Source organism: Convolutriloba macropyga, chromosome 2, assembly GCF_964194025.1.
Source record: "Convolutriloba macropyga chromosome 2, txConMacr16.3, whole genome shotgun sequence".
Taxonomy (NCBI): Eukaryota; Metazoa; Xenacoelomorpha; order Acoela; family Convolutidae; genus Convolutriloba; species Convolutriloba macropyga.
This window is the reverse complement of record NC_134469.1, coordinates 10,023,180-10,041,123: the sequence shown is the minus strand read 5'-3', so window position 1 is coordinate 10,041,123 and position 17,944 is coordinate 10,023,180. Positions and strand designations below refer to the sequence as shown.

The 17,944-nt window shown below is 39.8% G+C and overlaps 1 protein-coding gene across 3 annotated transcripts in view; it reads left to right on the top strand.

Moving 5' to 3' along the window:
* LOC142335110 (uncharacterized) overlaps positions 1-17,944 on the top strand; it is a 47,267-nt gene that overhangs the window by 22,007 nt on the left and 7,316 nt on the right. For 2 of the 3 annotated variants that reach the window (XM_075383465.1, XM_075383464.1), the window contains exons 6-8: positions 12,128-12,341; positions 12,790-13,131; positions 15,728-15,994. In XM_075383465.1, coding sequence (XP_075239580.1) covers positions 12,128-12,341; positions 12,790-13,131; positions 15,728-15,994 — 823 coding nt within the window. Of the gene's footprint in view, positions 1-5,057; positions 5,198-7,486; positions 7,851-10,729; positions 10,821-11,231; positions 11,439-12,127; positions 12,342-12,789; positions 13,132-15,727; positions 15,995-17,944 lie in introns of all 3 variants that reach the window. The other variant, XM_075383462.1, reaches the window with a different exon arrangement.

Below are 17,944 nucleotides of genomic sequence, written 5' to 3'. Positions count from 1 at the left end.
TAACACTTTACTTTGTGGAGCTGAAAGGGTTTTTCCAGCTAAACCCTCAACAAACAACAACATCGATACTTCGAAGTCGAACGCAGGTACTGGTAGGCCATCTACTGGTCAACAGCAACCAAGCAAAACAACCACTTTGTCTTCCGTGACGGATGTCTAAGGCCTCCTTCAGGTCATGGAACTGAAAGTTACTAATTCTTCTGGTACTAGTACTACGGCGTTGGTTTTATGCGATACCGTTTGCAGTAACTCTTGGGTGTCCGATAGTCTCGCAGCTAGATTCGGTTTGCAGGCTACCGCGTTAAAACTGACCGTCAAGGGTATAAACACGGAAGAACTTATAGACACAAAGGTGGTTCAATTGACTGTGACACCTCATAAAGACCAAGACTTCGAAGCATTCACTGTGCGTCCCTACGTGAGGGAAACATTAAACGTAGGTTCTGACATCATTGACGTCAAGTCCGTGCAAGAAACTTACCCACATTTGGCAGTTCTAGATCCAGTAAGATATAGCTATGGAGAAATTGAGATGATACTTGGACAGGATGTCTACCATGCCATCCGCCCGTTAGAGTATTTTTCAGCCGACGAAAAGTGCTCACCGTTCGCTGTCCGCTTTCCCATAGGTTGGGTTTTAAGTGGCCCACTCCCGTCAAGTTCAAGTTTAGTCTCGGTGTGTTTCAAAGCCAACATTGAACAGGATTTTGAATTAGCTTGTCAGGTTAAATCTTGGTATGATATGGAATCGTACGGCGCGTTCAAGCAAGTTGAACCACGATCAGCAGCGGATGCTCGCGCGCAGGAAATTTTTGAAACAACAACTTTCCAGAACGACCAAAGGTACGATGTCGGTATGTTATGGGCTGATGACAACGTCCAGCTCCCGAATAACTACTTTTCATCGCTGGTACAGCTCAAATCTCTCGAAAAGCGGCTCTCGAGGGATATTTCATTAAAAGAAAATTATGCTAATACCATCCTTGAAGACTTGGAAAAATGTTACTTGATAACAGTCCCTGATGCTCACAAGGCCGAGCAACGCTCGGATAAAGAGTGGTACCTACCACATCATCCCGTAATCAATCCGAACAAACCGGGGAAAGTGCGTAGGGTATTACATGGTGCAGCAAAGTTCCACGGTACTTCTTTGAATAAATCTTTGCTCACTGGCCCCGACCTGCTCCAAAACCTAATCCACGTACTACTTAGGTTCCGTCAACATCAATTCGCCGTGTCCGCAGATGTCGATGGTATGTTCCTCCAAGTGGGTGTCCCTGACCGTGACCAGCCATCACTGCGTTTTTTGTGGCGGGAGGACCCCTCAACAAATGTTGTAGTGTATCAATACACGCGCCACATATTCGGGGCTAAAGACTCGCCCACATGCGCTAACTATGCACTACAACGCACGGCCCGAGGCAATGTTGATCAGTACCCGGAGGCAACCAAAGCCGTCATAGAAAACTTCTACATGGACGATTACTTGGATTCGGTGGAGTCACCTAAGAGGGATCTCAAAAGATCGAAGGAGTTGGTACATCTTCTCCATCTAAGTGGGTTCAAGCTTACTAAGTTTGTAAGCAATGTACCAAATCTGGCTGATCGAATTGATGGGTCAACTCAGTCTACCGAACCAAAAGTAATTGCCTCATCTAAGGAGGATTCTTCGCACGTGCTTGGGTTGAAATGGGATCATAACAATGATACTCTAGTTGTGAGTCGGGGTACCTCCAGTACAGTAACTAAGTCTTTAACACAACGCTTGGTATTGAGCCTAGTGTCTAAGGTGTTTGATCCCATCGGCTTAGTGGCACCATTTACTGTTGGTGCGCGATTGCTACTAAAGGACATCTGGCGTTTCAGCGGGCAGCACTGGGATGAAGAATTGCCAAAAGACACTGTTGAAAGGTTCCTCGAATGGAGTGTAGAACTACCTAAGCTTGCCGAAATCACTATACCGAGAAGCTACTTTTGTGGAAATTTTGAACACCTAGAACTGCACATGTTCGGCGATAGTTCACAAGAAGTTTTCAGTGCCGTTGCATTTCTCCGAGCTCAAGTAAACACGTCTAGTGGGCCAAAAACAGAGCTTGCATTTATCTTAGATAAAGCTCGCGTAGCACCTATGAAGGTGATGACAATTCCAAAGCTAGAGCTGCAAGCTGCTTTACTGGCCGCTCGGTTGAAACAAGATATCTGTCGAGCCCTTACTGTGCATGTTAACAAAGTTTATATGTGGACTGACAGCACTACTGTCTTGCAGTGGCTCAACTCCACAAGCAAGCAGCCAATATTTGTTGCAAACCGTGTATGCGAGATTTTAGAACACACTAGCGTTGACGAATGGAACCACGTTGCCTCAAGCGATAATCCAGCAGATGCCGGTACTCGTGGTATGTCCGCTGAGGTTTTGAAATCAAGTAGCTGGGTGAGGGGTCCAGATTTCTTAAGAACCAAGGAATTCCTGTTCAAACCAAGCATCGAAGTAGTTAAAAACATCAAACTTGGTATAGTAACTAAGGAAACTGACGAAACCAATACATAATTGGCCGCATCCGTAACCAAGTCAACTAAGGAACCACCCCTGAATTTAATTCCCTTTGATAAGTACAGTTCTTATCAGAAGTTGCTTCGAATAACAGCACCCATACTCCGGCTGTTACCCTCACACGAATGTTACCGTAATGACGATGGTAGCATCATAGATCCCACTGAGCTTGACGAAGCCGAGCGTCATCTTCAGTATCTCGTTCAAGGAGAATCTTTTACTTCCGAACGGAAAGATCTCCTGGAAAACCAACACGTTGAACGGAGTAGCCGTATTGCCCCGTTTTCACCCTTCGTCGGACCAAATGGTCTAATTCGTTCGGCTGGCCGCATCAAACGGTTGGTTGAAGTTGATTTTGATGTAAAACACCCTATCGTTCTCGACGCGCGCCATTTCTTTGTAAAGTTGTTCCTTAGGCACACCCACGTTAAACATCATCATCAAGGTATTGACTACCTGCGGGCTAAACTACAAGAACGTTATACAATCCTTAAATTACGTTCCTCACTACGTTCCATTAAATCTAACTGCCTTACGTGCAGAAAGTTCCGAGCTGCCACTATCCAACCAATCATGGCTGACCTCCCAGTAGAAAGACTCGCATACCAGTCTCCTTCCTTCATGAACACCGGGTTCGACTACTTCGGCCCGTTTTTCGTTACTGTGCGTAGGACAACCGAGAAGAGGTGGGGTTTCCTCTTCACATGCTTAACCACTCGTGCCGTTCATGTTGAAATTGTTCCGTTCATGGACGCCAGTTCGTGTGTAATGGGAGTGGAGCGTTTCGTCTCACGTCGAGGTACACCGGCCATTATTTGGTCAGACAATGGCACTCACTTTGTTCGCGCGGAAAAAGAGCTACGCGAGAATATCGAGAAGTGGAACACCATCAACATCGCCGTGGAACTTGCCAAAAAGGCATTAAGTGGAGGTTCAACCCGCCCAGTGCGCCACACCAAGGTGGCCTCTGGGAGAGAATAGTGCGTAGTTTCAAGCGCGTACTTTACACAATACTTGGAACACGTCGCCTCACAGATGAAGTTTTAAGTACCATCTTTTGTCTAGTCGAACATGCACTTAATTCACGCCCGTTAACGCCTGTATGCGCCGACCCGTCCGACTTAGGCGCATTAACACCTAATCATTTTCTACTTGGTAACCAAGCAACCAGAATTCCGTGTATCGTTGGCGTCGACGAGTTCGATCATCGTAAACGGTACGCCCGTGCGCAGTCCTACGCCAATGCAATTTGGGCACGTTGGATTAAGGAGTATGTACCTGCGCTGAATCGTAGATCTAAGTGGCAGACGCCTGCCGAGCAGCACCTCAAGGTCGGTGATTTAGTTTGGATCGTTGAAGAAAGCAACCCTAAGGGTTACTATCCAACTGCTCGGATTGAAGAACTTCGGTACTGCTCCGACAGCGTCGCCCGCTCCGCCGTCGTACGCACATCATCCGGATCGCTCGTTTGCCCGCTCGTTAAGCTTGTCCCAATCCTCCACACATCGTCTTCCGGGCCGGAGGATGTTACCGAGTAAATGAGCAACGCTATTTGAATAGAGCGAGAAATGAGCAATCTAGTAGGTCATATTTCTTAACCATTTAAATGCACACAAATTCTCTTCTAATATACGTAGAAAGCTCCGAAAAAGTTCGTTTAAAATTATTTTCGTTGAGCCTACTAATATACTGAATCGATTGCGCTCCTTTTAGGCTGAATATTTTTATGTTTCGAAAACGTATTGGTGGCCGATCTGAGCCGAAAATCAACTCAGACAAATACCTGCTAAAAAAGATCAAGCTAGATTTGCTTGTAAGTAAACGATGCTTTTCGCCGTGATGATGCTACGAAACAGATGCCGTAAAGTTTCGATATAATGTTTTTGCCTTGATGTAAGCCGAGTATGGTTGGACAAAATAGATTGTACTTTTTGAATACAGTTGCCCTAACGTTACGATATAGACTGCTTATATAAATTAAAGTTTCGGTAGTCTGATTATTGAGATTTTATACAGCTACAATGACCTCATCAAATGATCACGAAGATAAATTAAAATGGCCTAATGGAAACCTAAAATACCCTTGATATGCAATGTTTTGGAACTGAATTCGGATTTTCATATCGAAATATGTTGGATCAGTGCTGAAATTCTCTTAAACCAGGACCGGAATTCAAATGCTCTGTGCTGGTGTACTGGGGGGGGGGGGCTCTGTACGGGAGTCATGTTAGCCTGGCTTGAAACAAACTTGCACACAATTTAAAATCTGGGATCTTTTCCAATTGTGCCCACCAAACCTTTGTGGGTGCATATTATTTGCAACTCCCAGACGCACGTGCCATACTTTCCAACAGTGATTCACGTTGGAATGGCGCATATTCTGTAACGGAGAGGGGGCACAAACCGAATAGATCCAAAATGTGACACAAACTTGCACAAGGTTTAAAATCTGGCACTATATATAGGAAAATCTGGCATTGTAGTTCAAGATCTTCTTTGTGTTTAGAGTGGAGATGAGCCCGAAAAAGAGAAGGCGAGACTGACTGGGGATGTTAACACCAAGATTCGCATGTACAATCAGGACGAAGTGGAATCTCAACTGCGCAGGGAGGAAAGTGCCCGCAAAGCCACAGATAAAACCCAAATGTGAGCATATTACTCTTTTTTATTATAAAACAACCAATTTTCAAACTCGGAAGATAAATTGAGTCGTTGAATAACTTCAATACGTCCCTAACAACCTGCGATTATGTTTTTAAACGTGTAAGAGAGCCGAAGTTATTAAGAGCTGACTTTAAGAAGCGCTGATTGATTTAAAAAGAGCTGAAAGCAGAAATTTAAATTGAATTACCCTACAATGTTATTTATTTACCATGAAAAGTACTCATCTGGGTGATGGATCAAATTTTCGGTTGTGATACTTTCATATCGAGTCCCATGAGCCGCTGAGGAATGACCGCAGCCCTCGATAAATACGCGATAATTATTTCTATCAATACCGATTTAAGTCGATAGCAAATAATGAAATTTCAATTTTCAAATACTCGGTTATCATTTGATCAAAATTTTACTGTCTATGTCATAAGCAATTTAATTGTCTGTCAAACGTATCTTAATTTATCGCTGAATATTTCCAATGAATTTTTTAATCTTCGGCTCTTTAATCTACTCTTTTTAATTTTTGGCTTTTTTACACGCCACCATTTTTAATCAATTCTCACTGCCACTTCAACAGTTGCTCATTGAAATATTTTTTCCGTCAGTGTATTCACGACTGCTCATTTGCTGTAGTGGCACAAAAAAGAGACCACGAATTTAAGCGAGAAAAGAGTGCTGGAAAGATATTCAACTGTCGTTATTGTAAAAATAACTGATTACATAAAGTTTAGTTGACTTACCCTAACTGAGGTAACGTAAATTTAAGTTAAGAAAAAAGTGAGGATGACCTTTGCTTCACCTAGACTAGATTAGGCAAAATTTGTAATTTCTTTTGGCTTCAACTATAGGTTTTTACGGTTACTTTAACTTATGTGTTCATTAAGATTCTTTTGGAAAATTCTTTGTTTACTTTTTATACTTATTAGGTTTCTAGCTACTGAACGCGAGCAGGGGTAGACAGTTAAGTTGTTTGTTACGCAGTGAAATATTAATTTTCCAGGCAAATTTTCGAAATATGTATAGATAGTTAACTGAAAGTTCTTCATAATCATACATCCAAACTGTTTTGTGTGATCTTGACAATATATTCTGACAATATATGGTTTCTGTGCGAGGACTGAGAACCGTATATATATATATATATATATATATATATAATCATTTCATAGTTGCTGAGAATTGCACGTCCAAATTTTCTTCTTTTCCATCTACTTTATTGTTTTGAACTCAAAATTTTTACGCAACATCCATCAAGTTGCATTCAAAGAGATAACGAAAATCTGTCAGCTTGGTCGCAGGTTAATTGACTAGAATTTCACCCCGAAAATGCAAGGCCGTTTCGTTTGGACAAGATAGCGATGCGCAGCTCAGTCTCAACGGCTCAGTCCTCAAACACGTAGACTTCATATTGGACTTGGGAATTGTTAATTGTAAAAACTTAAGATAGGACAAAAATTTGATATCCATCAGTGTTTTGCGAAAGCGTCAGAGTTTTATATTTTTGAAACAAAATGTTTAGAAGGGAGTAACTGTCTCCAATAGCAAATTTTCATTTGAGTCACTCGTTTTATCAGTCCTGCAATATCAGTCTTTCCATCTCCGACATGGCACCTCTCTGCAGTGTCCTTAGGAAGATTTGTATAATTCAATTTCGTTGTGTTAGTGGATTCTCTGCACCGGTCAGAGCAATTTTGTTGAACTCATGATACAGCTAAATATTTTGCCTTTTTGTTTCCAAACAGCACAGACAGATCTTTTTTTCCTATAGTTTGGCTAATGGAGTTGTTGACTGTGATCTTGATCTTAGTTTTGCGACAGTTTAATCTAGGACGCATCAAAGTGGCCAATATAAAATAAAGAACAGAAAATTTAAAAGGAATGAGCGTTTCTTCTCTCGATCGCATCGTGCTCCCAACTTTCTTTTATATAAAAAACAAAAATATGAAACAAGATGTTCATTTCGGAAATTGGTAAATTCTTTTTTGGGAAATTTGACTCATTTGACGTCAAAAACTTGTGCTCTTTTTTGTTAAGTGTTCTTTTTTTGCCATTTTGCAGGTCATAAGTGTTTTTTGCATCTGTTTTTGTAATTTTATCTTTGTTTTACTTTGTGTGCTTTGTATTTCCCTAAACAGGAATTGAGTCTTAATTCAAATTTGGCGTGATAGAATTTTGTAACGACTGAAAAAAGGAAATGTATGAAATGAAAAGATGTAAATGATGGGGGGATAAAATTGTTCATGTCAAAATATTTGCCTCTGTTTTGTTTTTCTGAAGAAAAAGGGTATCTGGAAAGTCGGCAATCATGGCGGGAGGGGGAGACAGCGCCAGAGAGAAACCTCCGGAAGCCGCAACTGGAAAAGGCCCAGCTAATCAGAATCAAACTTCAGACCCTCCGCAACGGTCTTCTCTCCACAGTGACCTCAGATATGAATCGGACGACCCGACTGCGAAGACCAGCACACCTGTTCTTGACGAGGACGTGCCTGCACTTGTGATCAAAAAGGAGGCGAGGAAACCGATGAAGGGTGCTGGTGGGATGCGAGTGTCTGAGACTGGGGATACTCCTCTGTCGTGTATAGAACCCTTGACCGGACCCTTCTCGGAGGACAAGCCTTACGTTGTTGCCTACGCAGATTTGGTTAGTTGTTTCCAGTAGTATTTGACAGTAAATGGATCTTTGTTTTCACCCGTTTTTTCACCATTGTTACATTGTTATATACTTAAAGATTGAATTGTCTCTACCAAAAGTAATCAACAATTGAGAAATTAGTTTACACGAAAAGGAGAAAAATCTTGTATGCCTCTAAACGATTCTCTGATCACATTTCGGTGGCTTATGTTTTTGGGGTGTAGTGTTTGCTCTGCCTAATCTGATTAGAAGCCGGCTCATCACCCAGTATTCCAGCGCTGAACCACTATATTTTAATTCTAACTTGTAAAAGCAGTACTGGAACAGTATATTTTTGTCAAAAAAGTTTGCTGTTGTTCTTCGTCATTATTAATCCGACCCCACCTTAGTGGTGGTAGGAACTATATCATCAATTGGTTTTTAATTGCTCTTGAACGAAGTTCATAGCAATTATTGTAAATATGTGTGTCTTTTTTTAAGCAAAATTTTTGCTTGACAATTTTGCCTTTTAGAGTGACTTTTACGCCCTTGACTTTTTGCGTTTCGCGTGATCTAAAATACTCTCTCAATCACAATTTCAAGCAGTTGAACTCAATTGGCGGCAATTTAAAACTAAAAATCAAATGAAAAGTGCGCCGAAACTGGTGCGATTTTTTACTTTAAATCTTAATAGTGGTGTATGTTAACCTCTAATGTGGTTATTTGAAGCCCACTTTTGAACTTCTTAGTTCCATTTGGAGTCTCCCTCCCTCGCCCCCCCCCCCGACTGAAGCAGGACGCAATTGATTAGAGCTCCCACTAGTCGTTCGAGAGCAATTCTTCCGACGCTTAGTCGGTTATGATTTGTTCAGTCAATTTTGGCCGATCGATACATCGTAGAGAGCAGGGAATGGTATAATTAAAAAGCCCGTCAAGCGCAGAATTTTGCTTCAATCACAATTTTTGAATTTCGTTTTTAATTGCTCTTGAACGAAGTTTGAAGCAGTGATTATGAATGGGTGTCTTTTTCAAGAAAAATTTGTGCTTGACTTTTTTGCGCTTTTGTTCCCGAATATTCTTGAGTGACTTTTTCATACTTCAATTCTTTACTTTGAGTGATTTCAATTGCCACCATTTCGATATGTAGTTTGTCGCTAATGTCGAAGCGAGTTTTACGGTTGAATGGCAAAGACGCTGTAGCGTAGTGGTAAAGAGGTACGACTGTTATCCTGGAGGTCTTGGGAGCGAACCTCTATGAGGAATCAGTTCTTGAACTGAAACAAGTTTCTAAGCTGCACCCCTAAAATAAAATGCCCCACATGTTGTTCGAGAATAATTCATGCGATCTTGGCAGGTTTATGTTTTCTTTTTGTGGAGTTATTGAGCTTAACAGTTTTCTTGAAGATGACTATTTGACTTGATTATTTCAATTTTCGCGTCAATTTGTCCAATTTAATTTTTCTGTTTGTGAAACTGACTATTTATATTATGTATTACGCTAAAATTTGGACCAATTATTGTTAGTTTTTTTATTGATGCGCAGGGACAGAAAAGCTGGTTTTGGTCTCATCATAAATTTTAAAATCAATAGGATACAAATTGTATTGTAACTCTGTTTTTCATGTCAAACACTGAAAAGTTATGTTTCATACGAACTTTCCATCAAAGACATCTCTCATCTACGTTCAAATGAGGCCTTTTGAATATGTATTTTGCTTTCAGAGAATAACTTATGGCTTCTAAACGATTTATAGTTGCTCTCAAGAGAAGTTTACAGAAATCGTAATAGTCCTGTATTCTGTTTTTATACGATTTTTCGCTTGATTGATTATTCTTCTGACCCAATTGACTTTTAGTCCTCAGAAACGGGATAAACGGTTTGCGTCCGGAGTGCATTAAGGGCTCTTTAGAGCCTTTCTTCTTACTATACTCTTAGTATTCAATTCAACTGAACTATTTTGGAGGCATGAGTTCATGGTATGAAGAGAGGTCCTTAAAATTTGACACCCCACTTCAATCTCAACCCTCCCCTCTTCCCCCTGTCAATTAAGAAAATGCTAGTAAAGTTGTTCTTCCTAAACCGTACCTAGAAACTGTCGAAGCCAACCGCTCGCTGTCTTTTCAGAGCAATTTGCCCGACGTTAGTCGGTTACGTTTTTGTAAATTTTTGAGTTTTGCTTGCATTTTTTTCACTGTTAAAAGTGTAATGACTCAATTTCATTAAGCAAATGTGCAGTCATTTTCCGAAAAAAGAAGAAGTGATCTTATTTAATGCTTTGAAATGGTGCCTAATGGTCGTTTTAACTTCGAAAAAATCATTTTAATGGTAAGTCTCATCGGCCATTTTATCTGACGTGGGTTTATTTAATTTGTTTAATTAATTTAATTTTACAGCTGTATTTTTACTCTAACAATTTTTTTTTCGAACAGTACGTGAATTGCAAGTTTCCTATCTCATCTTCGTTTGGTAGACAATTACGTCAAAAAAGTGGACGAGCAGGGTCGGAACATTATGTGCAAACGCACATTACCGAGCCTCGTTGTTTGTCATACTTAGGGTGGTCAACCCGGGAAACCAAATTCAATTATGTTTAGCGCTGTTGGGCTTAAAAACTTTGGTTGCTAATAACAATAGAACAATTTTTACATTACATGAAAGAACAGAAGGAGACATGGCCCCAGACCCAATGCTTCGCAAGCGTTCTTAGTGTAACATCTTAAAAGTTTCTTAACAAAGCTGTCATATATGATACATGAATGTTCTCAGCAGACTTGATCTGAACAGATCTTACAAGATTAATTTTTTTTGCTATACAACCTAACAGCTTTTCATATTAATTCGAGAATTATCAAAAAATCCAGTCTACTATGGTCTGGAATATTAGTAAGATAGTATAAACTATGCACAGATGACAGTTGGAAGAGGTGCTCCCCTACCTATCACTGAGGAAGCTAGCAACATCCTCTCGTCTCTCCAACACCACCATCAACACAACACAGGTGAAAAACAGAAACATTATTCTGGCCAATGCCGTACTGAAAGTTTTTCGTTCAATGAGTATCAGCCTTGATGCACAACAATTTCAGTGAATTTTTTTTTTCAGTTCTGATTCAGAACAATTGCAGAGAAAGTTTGATTTTCAGTTTTGATTCACAACACTTGCATAGAATGTTCAAAATTGGTTCACAATTATTTCTTGCACTAAAAGCGACCAAAAACTATATAACTGAAAATTCTTATAGGGCGTGGATTTTTTTAATAGGGCGTGGATTTTTTAATTCTATAATGATCAATGGATTTATAATTGTTTCTTTCACTAATTGAATATAACACAAAAAAGACAGTGCAGCAATTCAATACAACTGTAATAAACAACGATTCTCAACGAATATGATATCTTTCTTTTGTAGATACTAGTATAGACTCAAGCGACTTCCACATTGTGAAAAAGAAGCCGCCCAAGAAGGCGGGCCCAATTTCATCCGCACTTCGCTCCCCCTCCCAGTTGTCTTCACATGGACATGCAAACCTCCATCACGTGACAGGAGGAGGAGGTGGGTTGGGAGTGACTGGGTCATCAATTCTGACAACTGAGAGCTCAGATGACCAGGACAATTGTGAGTAGTTTTATGAACCAAATTGTTGTTATTGAGACTCTATTTTTCTGAGGCCCTGAAGCCTCGACTTATGAAAGACCGTTCTCGACCCCTATTTGGTATGAAAAGAATATGGGTCGACTTTTTATTGCTTGTCCTCATCTTTGGCTGGAACTAAAAGCACTGTCCTTGAGTTTGGCTTAGAAAAAAAACCTTTTTACTCGATATAATCGTGTAAGCATGTCTAAGTGATGGAGCTGCAGTTTTAGGTTTTTTTCCTGTTCAAAGACATATGAAATGTCTTTTTGGAATATTGCGTCTGGAAAAATTAGAGTGCGGCGGATAAATTATGGTATTTTATGGCAATCAGGGTGCACACCAAATAAATTTAAGGTAAATTTGTATTTAAAAATATTAATTCAATTTACCTTATTTTAAATCTGCTTGTATGTAACTCAACTCACGCTAACTTAGACATACTCGGTCGTTTTTACTTCTTTACACTATATTTGTTACAAATAGAAAACGGATTTATCTCATTTCTTTGACGAGAAAAATTGAATTGCACAATTGGGCAAAAAACAGAACACAGCAAAACTGTCAAGCAAAGATTCTGCATAAAAAAGACACAAATTACTAAAATTACTGCAAAAATTCGTTCGAGAGCAATTTGTATAAAAACGTGAGAGTTTGTTTATCTTCCATTCCAGTTCACTCCCCGAGCAGGCATGATAGAAGACTCCACCGTATGATGACTGGTCACTCCCAGAAGGGATCCAAAGGTACACTTAACAACAAACTGTCCTCACTCACTCTCACTCACCCCTCCAACTCTGCAACTATTGATGACTCCAATTCAAATTCCATGGAAATTGATGGTGCTCCGGGAAGGCACTCCAAATTGTCCATGGGCGAAGAGGAAAGGTAAAATTATTTGCATATATAGGTTATTGAAAGTTTCTGATTTCTTATGGTTAGAAAAATTCTAAGAAATATTTAAAAAATGAGCTGAAGTTGTGTGAATTTTTGTGAATGAGCTGAGGTTGTGTGAAGTTATTGAGAGCTGAAGACTGTCTATAAATAGACTGACTATAAGTTATAAGTTACCGATTTCATGGAAAAACAATCAAACAAGGGTTTTTAAAACCAGAAGCTAACTTGACGCGCAGTCTATACATTGTGGAAATTATAACAGGCGTTGCATAAATTAAATGGTCACCCCCCCCCCCCCAAAGTAATGATTGCTGGTTTGTGCTTCTAAGTTCACGAATATCGGTTTTGTTTTGTTAACAGTGAATTCTATAAGCAGTAGTCAGAATTGAGACTTATTAAACGGAACAACAGTAATAAAGACACTTGGTGTACTTTTTAGCGTTTACTACTCGGAATACAGCGTCACTATCAGTCCCGAAAACGACGCCGAACAACGCGAGGTTGTCTCGGAACCCGGAATCATCTCGTCAACTGGAGGCGGACCCCGAACGGGAACCCCCGCGTTGCCGAACGTCGTCATAACTCACGACGATACGACCGTTTCTCACGACGAACAGGCAGCTGACGAGAGAGATAAACCCGAAGGGAGTAACGTGGCGTTACCCTCAATTGACGCGGAAAGCAGCAGCACCTTGTTATCTAAGGCGTCCAGACGGAGTATTGTGAGTGTGGCATTTGCAACGTGCAATGAAAGTGGGAACCTGCATGAACAGAATGACGGGTACGGTTAGACGTCGGGCCACAGGCTCTAGTTTGACTGGGGAGGGAATTGGATCTTTCGCCCCTCCTGGTGTTGGGCGGGCGATAGTGCCGCCCACGGATTGTAGCCCAAATCGGAAGAGAACGGTTCGGGGGGGGGGGGGGGGGGTTAAGCGTGGGAAGAAGAGCAGGGTTTAGGGGGAGGTTGAGGGGATACAGAAAACGGCGCGCAAAGAGTTTTTGCTAGAATAATTTTCGACATAGTTTAGTCCTGACGTCTAAACGAACGTTGATAATATTAAGTTGATAAACCACGTTTTGTTTTGATTACTCAAGATATCAGTTGTGATTTCGAACTACGCTTATCGAATAAAAAATTATCTCTGAAAAAGCCTTTTGCACAAAATTTCTTCAATAGGACAAAAATTTGCTTTTTTTCCAAAAAATGCAGAAAATTGTGGAAAATTACCCGAGGACGTATTACCAGAAGTCATTTTAGTCCGGTACAAATTATTAATTGCTCTCAAACGAAGTTCAGTGTGTTCTGTTTTATGCGATTTTTCTCTTGACCGATTTTTTTGTCTGACCCTTTGAATTCGTCCTCAAAACGGGATAAACAGGTAACCCCTGGATGGCATTAAGTTCCCTTAGAACATTTCTGCTCAATAGGCTCAAAGAATGCGATACTCTGAACCTGTGTGTAAGGCATAATTCATGTTGTGAATGGATGTTCTTAGAGTTTAACCTACTTCCCCCCGCAACTCCCCACCCCCTCACATTGTTCCATCGGTAACCCAATACGCTCGCCGGCTCATCCCCACGTGCTTCCCTGTCACCCGTGAGCTCCCCGCTAGTACTGGGCTTAATTCTCTCAAATATACAGGCCGAATTAATCATATTTAACGAATCTAATAAAACTGTGTATCAATTTTGGAATGGAATACTTTTTGACACTTTAGGAAAAAAATTAGGTTTTCAATTTTTCTCATGAATAGCCACAAAGTGATAACCCTTCCCTGTTTTTTGTTTTGTCGCCATAGGCCGTCACGATTAGCTGTTTTCGCTCATTCCTTCGTACTATTTTGAGTGAATTGGAAGCGTTTCGTCATTTTTCACGCTTGAAAACAATGTTAGATGGAATTCGGAGCTCACTTCGTCTCATTGCCCCGTAAAATTATTTTAGCTATTTTTGTGTTCTTCAAGTTTTCACCATCTACGAGGATTTTTAAATGTTAGAGTTAGTTCTTATGGTGGCTTTGCTTATCTTTTAATTCAATACATATCAGTATCTTTCACAGAAATTTCAATAAATTGAGACAAGTTTTCACCTGACTTCACGTGTCTTCAGTCAAGAAACCTGGTGAAATCAAGTGATAAGGAAGTTGCCTGCGGTTTTTGTCAATTGCTGCTTGGAGTCGATTCCGGAGTTCTCTGGTTATGTTTCGCGTGACTTCAATTTTGAACTTATTGGAGCAATTTTTTTGTTCATTAAAGTGAATAAGTTTTTTTTGTCTTACAGGAGTTCCTCAATCTTAAAATAATTTTCCCTCTCAAATGATTTTTGCTTATTTTAATTGGAACAGTTGAGGCTGGTTGGGAATATTTTGATCTAATTGAATGTTATTGTAAGGCATCTTTACAGGACTTAAATTAAAACAGACTGCACAGCTATTTGTAAAGAAACTTGGTCTTTTTTGGCCTCTTTTCATTTGTAGAAGTCTATAAAGCTATCGCCGATAAATTCTGACACTCTGCGAGCTATGCTAATTCCTTTATATTTTTTTGATAAAGGCTTTAAATTGCAATCATTCGGTTTGGATGTGAATTGGAAGCTGAACTGTGCGCTCATTAAGTTTTGATGACTTACCCCTCTTTTTATGACCTGACGCCAATATTGAAGTTATTTGATGTTAATGTGAAAGTTTCTATATAATCCAGAATGTTAGTAATAATGCTTCATTCTTCATATGAATTTTTTAAAATATAACTTTATTTACTAAAATGCTAATCGTATGCAAGAGGTAACTAGAAAACTTAATTCAAAAAAGCCTGGTTACTGGAAGTATTACTTCTTTTCATGTTTTAAATCTTTATTGTCTAAATTAATGGTATACCGGCAAATTTGTAAATTTTATCAATATCTTTCTTTTTCGGATTTTGCAGGCTTCTTTATGCGATGTTTCGCTCGACCAATTTTTCATCTGACCCATTTGACTTTTTTCACTTTAAATTTAATTAGTGGTTATAATGGTATACAATAACCCGAACGACGTAATTTGGAGCCCCCACCCCCGACTGAAGCAGACTGTAATGGATTAGAGCTCCCACTAGTCGTTCAGTTGTTTTCATGTACAAAACGCTGATGACAAAATTTGAATCAAAACTATAACAAATACTCCTTACAAGCGTCTTACCGGCTCCGGAATAAACCTACCTCCTAAGAAAAGAGGTTGTGGCCTACAGCCGAATTAAAAGGAATGAGTAAGTAAGTAAGTACAGTCTACGGTTACGATATATTAAGATAGAAAACTGATGACCAGCTTCAAAAGTGACGGAATTTAGTTTAAAAAATGATACCGATAGACACTTGTAACGTGATGTGAATTTTAAATTTTCAGAATGACCTCTGCAACCCCCGATGACGAGGTGACTCGTAGTGCAAGTGTGGAGCAGGAGGCAAACAAAAGCGAGGAACTGTCTCTAGTCAATGATCCAAACCCACCTCACATGACTATAACTCTACCTAGTGAGCCCAGTGGTGATGTGGGGGTTGCTGCTGCGAACTCGGGAAGGGTAGGTGGAATGGTGGTGGATTTCAGGGAACCTGCGACTCCACCCGCTAGCATTGTGATTGGGGACTCAACGCAGAGAAGTGACGATCCAAAGTAAGCGTTTTCCTCTGCCATGTTAAAAATTTTTAGTCTGCAATATACCTAGGTCAGTGCCATTAATCTTACCAAATGCTCGCAGTTGAAATTTAAACGGACTGACATATTGACGGAGACTGAAACGTAAAAAAAAAACAATTACCCGACCCGATAAATGTACGATTGATAAACCAACCTATAAGGACTAACGCTTCATATGATATATAATCACCTGCAGACAAGGATTGGATGTAGATATTCTAGTGATCATCGGCTGATCGTTCAGTATTCAAATATTTTTGTTTTTAACCGATGTTACCCTAAAATACTATTCAAGAACGCACAAAACCTTAGGAACGGTCGAAATAAAAAGTTCAATTCCTGAAACGACATGTTAATGAAATTGACTTCCCATATGTTTTCAATATTTTTACCGCCGTCTCAAAAGGGGCAAAAGTGGAGCTGATGAAAGATAAACTACAAAAATAGAATGTTTAAGTGCTCTCAAACGAATTATCCGATAAATAATTGTATCCTGCTAATTATCTTTTTAATCCAATTTATCCGTTGATTGAAATTTTATCTCAATTTTTATCCCCAGAAACGAGATATTGTGTTTAACCCGGAACAAATTAGTTGCTGATCAATTTTTAAAGAGTTTTTCTAGTCGCGAAGAGAATAAAGTGTTGAAAACGCATATATTTATTGTGTAAATTGTTATTTTGATAGTTTTGAACCCCCCATGAAATTTTTTTTGGCCCAACCCAATTTTTTGATGCATGCTCCATTCATACAAATGCCCCGGATAAATTAATCGTAAACAGGTATGGATTGGATGGATTTGGGTCGCAGACAAGGGGCGCAGATCAAAAGTCAGGCATGGCGCATAACCTGGAACCTGCGCCAGTTTGAATGGTTTTAGATTATACTGGCTAGACCGCATTGATCAAAAGACAGACCCTGGTCCCCGGGTCGAGGGGTCAGCAGCTGTAAGCGGAAATTTTTATAAGAAATTCGCTGAATGCGCTGAAATTATGTAAGATTTGTGCTGAATGCGCTGAAAATTCAGAATTTGGTGGTGAATCCGCTGAAAAAAAAATATTTCAGCATCTTTCAGCGCATTTCTTACATAAAATCAGCATATGATGAAGCACCTTTCTTACATATTTTCAGCACTTGGTGAATCCGCTGAAAAAAAATATTTCAGCACCTTTCAGCGCATTTCTTACATAAAATCAGCATATGACTAAGCACCTTTCTTACATCATTTCAGCACTTTTGAAAATTTTAAATTCAGCGGATTCAGCAGCATTCTTACTTAATTTTACGTGCAATTTTTCGCTCACTATTGCTTATAACGTAGTCAGCATGTAGGCTCCTTCACCTTTTGCACTTCTGAAGAGCCACTAATCAATCAAAACTCTGCGTGGTTTTTTTAAATGAAAGTTCATTTTTTTGAAAAACAGACCGAGTGAAAAGCGTCCCACTTTCATCATATCTAAAGGAAGGAACATAATTATTCTTAAGCTACCTGGTTTCATTCAATCAACCAATTTGGTTTTATACCTCAGCATAAGTCCTGTAACAGAAGTCCTGAAAGTTATGTAAGAAATGCGCTGACAGCCGCTGAAAAATTAAATTTTCAGCAGTTAGATCTTACATAATTATCCGCTTAATGTGCTGAAATGATAGCCGAGAGGTAAGGTGTGATAGCCGAGAGGTAAGGTGTGTGGTTCGCACACCAATGATTGAGAGTTCAATCCCGTGCCTCAGTGAAGCTGTCTGTGTGAGGATGAGCTCTTACTTAACCACAGCTTCAGGTTGACCATAGCCTGACCAATGTTGGCTGCAATGATGGTACCACGTAAAAGTTTCAGACGCAAAAAAGTGACTATAGTCACCAAAAAAAAGAGCAATGCTGCTCATAAAAAGATCAGTCGATCAGTCTGAAATGTGGGGAATAATAAG